Source organism: Cibotium barometz, chromosome 41 (assembly GCF_041138505.1).
Source record: "Cibotium barometz isolate CiBa-2024 chromosome 41, ASM4113850v1, whole genome shotgun sequence".
Classification (NCBI taxonomy): domain Eukaryota; kingdom Viridiplantae; phylum Streptophyta; class Polypodiopsida; order Cyatheales; family Cibotiaceae; genus Cibotium; species Cibotium barometz.
In genome coordinates, this window is record NC_141086.1 from 16268989 (window position 1) to 16274665 (window position 5677).

Consider the following 5677-nt stretch of genomic DNA (forward strand, 5'->3'; position numbering starts at 1 on the left):
TAGATGAGTTCTTAGCGAGAGAGCTCGATCCATTCTGCGAGCCAAATGTCCCTGACCTAGAGCATCAGGTCCCTCCGCCACACAGAGACAGATTCGTGAGGTTCTTCGTCGACATTACACGCTCCCATTCACAGAGGCCTAACATTCCTCCACCATTAGATCGGTTCTGGCCGAGGCGGGTATCGTCATTAGCTGATCAGAGTATATCTCACTCTACACAGGATCATCTGTTGATCACATGTACTATCAAATGTTTTCATTTTACTTTTCTTTTAATTTTCCATGGCTCATTTTACTTTTCTTTTAATTTTCCATGGTACCATTGTATTACTTTTGGTCTCATAGGCCCACTAGGTGTTTTGAAGACATTTAATATAAGACTCTTTACACACCGGCTGCCCAAACTTGGGCAGCACGAGCATGTATTGAGTTGGCCGCCACACTGGGCGGCAGTTTATTGCATCCGCTAAAAGCGGGCTGGACAAAAAGTTGGCTTGCCAACCTCCCTTGTCCAAGACTACAGAGTCCCGCCCAAGGGTTGAACCAAGGGCCCCATGCTCTAGAAAAGTGTGCTCAACCAATACGATAACATGGATGTGCTGAACGAGGAGGGACCCCCGCAGGCTATATATTAAATACACTAGCCGCCCAAGGTCTTTGTGTGTAATGGATCCTGCCCATCCATCAGGTAGGATGGGCGGGCGCCCTTTTCTCTCTCTCTCTCTCTCTCACACGCGCACACAAACACAATATGTAGACACGGTAAATGTATTGTGTATGTACGTATATTAACCCCTACACGGGACCGAGGATGATACATCGTGTTCAGAGAGTCATCTCTGCACTCTAAACTGATCGCTGGAGATGAAGAGTAACCCACCACCCAGAGCTGTTTCTTATGTCCGAAGGCAAGCTACTCCACCGTTGGCCTTGTGGGTGTGCAACAACAGCAGTCAGAATGCCTCAGGGAGAGCAGTGGCAGATGGGTTCTCATCAGAGAGATGCATCCACAAGCATCCTCCTTGACAAAGGGCACGTGTTGGCACCTCAGGATGAGTTTGATGTGCTAAGAGAGATCTTCTCCAAACCAGTTCACAGTGTTAACCCCCGAGCTCAAACCCTTGCAAAGAGCATCTCCGCACCATGGAAGGTGGCCATGAATCCACCAGACCTTCAAGAGAACCCTTCCATGCTTGTCCCCCTCTTGGCTTTTTGTGCAAATGCAAGAAACCTCGCACACGGTATGTCCATCCACCATCACATTGTCGCATCTGGGCTTGAAAGAAACCCCCCTTCATTTGATGATCTTGCAAGGATGTATGGCCGATGTGGGCTCGCTAGTGATGCACATTACTGCTTTGATAACATGGCTGAAAGGAGCATTTCCATGTGGAATTTCATGATTGGCATGCATCTTGAACATAATAAGAAGGGAAAAATTGCTCTTCAACTGTTCCAGCAGATGTTAAATTGTAATGTTATCCCTGACATATCTACCTTACTTTGTATTCTTTCTTGTTGTGCTGACCAGGATGCCCTCCCCCGAGGCAAGCGAGTACATGTCCAGCTCAAGTGCAGCGGTTGTGAGTTCGATGTGGTTGTTGGTACTGCACTAGTGAGTATGTATAGCAGATGCAAGAGCCTTCAAGATGCAAGGATTATGTTTGATAGAATGCCTGAGAAGAATGTGGTTTCCTGGAATGCCATAATTGCTGCGAGTGTCCAGAACAACAATGGGAAAGAAGCCATTCAGTTGTTTGGCCTTATGCAGCAGGAAGGGCTGATACCAAACAAGGTTACTTTTGTTAGCATTGTTTCTGCTTGTGCCTGTGAGGCAACCATAGCAGAGAGAAAATTTGCACACATCCAAGTTACACACAGGGGCTTCGAATTGGATGTTATAATGGCAGCTGCCCTTGTTAGTATGTATGGCAAGTGTGGCAGCGTGGAGAAGGCTTGCAGGATCTTTGATGATATGCATGAGCATTGTGTAATCTCATGGACTGCCATGCTAACAGCATATGCCCAACATGGACACACTAAGGAGGCACTTCAAGCATTTACTCAGATGCAGCAGCATGGAATACTCCCAAATCAAGTTACCTTCGTTTGTACACTCTCTGCATGCGACAGCAAGGAAGCTTTATTAGCAGGCAAGCGGATACATGCACAGATCTTGCCCGGCGGCTTTGAGTCAGACCCTGTTGTATCTACTGCCCTCACACACATGTATGGTAAATGTGGTAGTATAGTGGATGCACATCAAATGTTTAACATGTTAGCTGAGAAAAACACTGTCTCTTGGAATGCTATGATTTCAGCATGCATGAAGCATGGTCAAAAGATGGAGGGCATTCAGCTTTTTAGCCATATGCAGAAGCAAGGGATAAGCCTCGATAAGTTTACTTTTGTCAACATTCTTAACATATGTGCAAGTCAGTCAGCCTTATTCGAAGGCAAGGTAGTGCATCATTATGTTTTGCAGACTGAGTTCAAATCGGATGTTGTAGTTTGCAATGCCCTTGTTGACATGTACAGCAAGAGCAAGAATCTGGGTGAAGCACAGAAGCTGTTTGATGGAATGCCTGAACGGAACGTGATATCTTGGAATTCCATGATTACAGCATACGCTCAGAATGGGTGTGGTGAGAAGGCTCTCGACCTTTTTAGTCAAATGCAGGTAGATAAAGCCATCCCCGACAGTGTTACCTTTGCCAGTATCCTTACTGTATTTGCCCAAAAAGCTAACCTAAGTGAATGTAGAAAGTGTCATTCCCTGATCATATGTAAGGGCTTTGATTTGGATATGGTGATCGCAGCTGAGTTGATTAACACGTATAGCAAGTGTGGCAGCTTAAAGGATGCTGAGATGCTGTTCGACAGAATGCTTGAGCGAGATGATGTTTTGTGGAATGTTGTCATTGCAGCACACGTCAAGCATGATGATAGTTACCAGGCTCTTCAACTCTTTGACCAAATGCAAAATGAAGGAGTGATTCCAAACTGTGGCACTTTCGTCAGCTGCCTTTCTGTATGCAGTTGCCAGTCCACCCTGACCAAAGGTAAGCAGCTACATATCAGCATCCTCTACTCAAGTGTGGAGTTCAACAATGAAGTGAGAAATGCTCTTGTTCACATGTATGCGGAGTGTGGCAGCCTGCAGAGGGCCGAGGTTCTGTTTTACCAGTGTTGTGAATGCAACTTAAAGTTATGGAATGCCATGATTGCAGCTTATGCTCAGCATGGAAAGGGAACAGAAGCTATTATACTCTTTGAGAAGATGCAGCACGGAGGAGTTATTCCAGATGACGTAACCTTTCTGTACCTCTTTTCTGCATGTAGCCATTCTGGTCTAGTGGATGAGGGTTGTTACTTCTTAGGGTTAATGGATGCACACCATGGTCTCACAACAACTGTGGGTCATTATGATTGTATAATAGACCTCTTGGGGAGGGCGGGGCAGATGAATAAAGCAGAAGACCTGATTGAAAAGATGCCATTTAAGCCTACACCAGTGACATGGACCAGTTTGCTTGGTGCCTGTAAGACTATGGCAGACATACAAGGGGGAGAATTTTCAACAAATCATTTGCTTGAAGCAGATATGAAAGAATTTATACCTTACATTATGCTCTCAAGTATTTATGCTGCATGCAATCTGGAACAGGATGCAGAGAAAGCATCAGGACAAGGGTAGGAGTGGGTTAGGACGAGAAACGCTAGCACACTAAGAGTGTGGGGGGGTTCAGGGGTGTCCGGGCAAGTGTGGATGGTCGGTGCTAAATATAGCACAGCTAGGTCTCTATAACCGGCGGTTGGGAGGTGAGTCTCCTAGGGTTCCTATATCCAGTGGTCGGGTGGAGAGGTGCCCTATTCTTGTCAAGTCTTCTTCTTGGGGCTCGTGCTTGGCTATGGCAGGCACGTGATCCCACAGAAAGCAATAAGCGTAGGAGGCTATTTGAGGCTATGATACTTTTCTTGTTTTGTCAGGCAGTGTACACTTTACACTCCACAATCTTAGAAGTTAGAAAGTATATGAGGCTATGTGAAAGAACGATGACCTTCTTGTTGTGTCAGGTGGCATACACTTTACAGTCCAATGATAGAAGATAGAAAGACCATACACACATTTTCTTAAACAGGTAACCCTTTCTACACATTTGGCTCAAGGCCTGTTGTATCATGCTGTACACTGCTATAGCAAGTTTTTATGCAGCTCTAGTGCGTGAATGCATGCTTGTGTAGCACATTATATAGGGCTGTTGTGATGCTGCTGCATGTGCACTGTGTGCAGGATCTTCTCCTGCAACAAGCTTTCTTGTTGCTGCATGCGCGGATGTTGAACCTTTGAGGATGGTCAGGTTTCCTGCTAGCAGCTGCGCTGTGGGACTCTTGCAGAATTGAGGTACTCCTGCCAGTCAAGGTCAGGTTGTGTTGATCTCCCTACATGAAAGATAGTCTCAAAAGAACGGTTCTCATTAATGGTCACACTTTCTTTGATAATTTGAATTTAAATTTCTAAGGAAGCTAGTTGTATTCCTGAGCCTGTTTACTAGTGATGATATTTATTTAATGTTTCAACACTTGTTTTAATCATGTTCAATAAAATTTTAAAGCATTGCAGTATTGATGAGTTACAGTACAGTGCAAAGCTCATGTTGTCATCCTGCGTGTATGACCAGATTGAGAAGATGTTAGATAATGTAAAGATCATCTTTATGAAACGCAAACCGTGGGGCAATTCTCCGTTCGAAAAAAGAAGCGATTAAATTGAGTGTTTCCAATCACAAGGCAAAGCCACACAATCTCCAATTATAATGCACCTACCCTACTTTCTCAAGCATTGGTGTTCTTTGGCTTTGTCTATGTTTATGGATAACCATGTGATATACTTGTGTCTGCTCTTGCCTAATTTGAGTCAGCCATGATGAGTAGAATCAATGTTCTTTATATGTCATTATCCATGCATAGTTTTGCTCCAAAATCACTTATTTTGTTTTATGTATTGGAATTTTATTGTTCTTCAAGTGATGTTTATCCTTGTAAGAAGAAGAAGCCCTTTTTCCATCTAACATGGAGTAGTGGTACACCACAAAAATTGTTCGGATTTGGAAGTTTTGTCTGTGTTGTTTGTGTTGATTTTGAGTTGTTTTTGGTGTTTATGCTTTGATTTTGTGTTTAGGCTTGATGTGGAGCAGAAAAAAGTTGAAAAAAATCAAGTGAGCTGCTGCATAAGAAGGCAAATAGCGCTTGATTTTGAGTGTTGTACATGCTTTTGCTTTTGCTTCAATCCTTTGATTTTTGGTTGCTAGGCTAGGATTAGCTTTCTAATCTTGTTAATGGAGACCCATTTAAAGCCTCAGGTTGAAAACATGAAGAGAAGAGTGAAGAGAGCCTTAATCAAAGCGTATTAAGTCTTAATCAGGATTCAAAACCGTGGATTGTTTGCTTGCCTGACACCCCAACAGCTACCAAGCCAAAATATCAAAATTTTTGGTTTTTTTCTTCTTCATAAATCAGCCCAGTACTCTCTAGTAATTTCCTTCAATACCCAATGTCAAAGGACAACACCCAAATTAAGAAGTTTTCAGGAGAGGGCTTCCACACTTGGCAAGTTCTTGTCACAAGTACAAGATGATGTCCAAAGGTTTTTGGCCATTCATCTCCGACACTAAGG

At 43.7% G+C, this 5677-nt stretch overlaps 1 protein-coding gene across 3 annotated transcripts; it reads left to right on the forward strand.

Annotated features, from left to right (window-relative positions):
* The first annotated feature begins 707 nt into the window (after window positions 1-707).
* Window positions 708-4526, forward strand: LOC147614713 (pentatricopeptide repeat-containing protein At4g39530-like). Of its 3 annotated transcripts, XR_015262958.1 has the most exons (3): window positions 708-1241; window positions 1532-4142; window positions 4295-4526. XR_015262958.1 is itself a non-coding variant. In XM_086780042.1 (2 exons), the coding sequence occupies exons 1-2, from the start codon at window positions 1221-1223 to the stop codon at window positions 3695-3697; spliced, it is 2187 nt and encodes a 728-aa protein (XP_086636168.1). In that variant the 5' UTR covers window positions 711-1220; the 3' UTR covers window positions 3698-4526. The 3 variants fall into 3 exon arrangements, 1 of the variants encoding a protein (XP_086636168.1); XM_086780042.1 differs by having other exon boundaries at window positions 711-1241; window positions 1532-4526; XR_015262957.1 differs by having other exon boundaries at window positions 762-4142.
* The last annotated feature ends 1151 nt before the right edge of the window (window positions 4527-5677 follow it).

Excerpts from the sequence above, each read along its gene's own strand:
- LOC147614713 (XM_086780042.1), top strand. The coding sequence starts at position 1,221 with ATGCAAGAAACCTCGCACACG. Across the intron at positions 1,242-1,531 it reads TGCAAGAAACCTCGCACACG|GATGCCCTCCCCCGAGGCAA; the intron begins GTATGTCCATCC and ends TGTGCTGACCAG.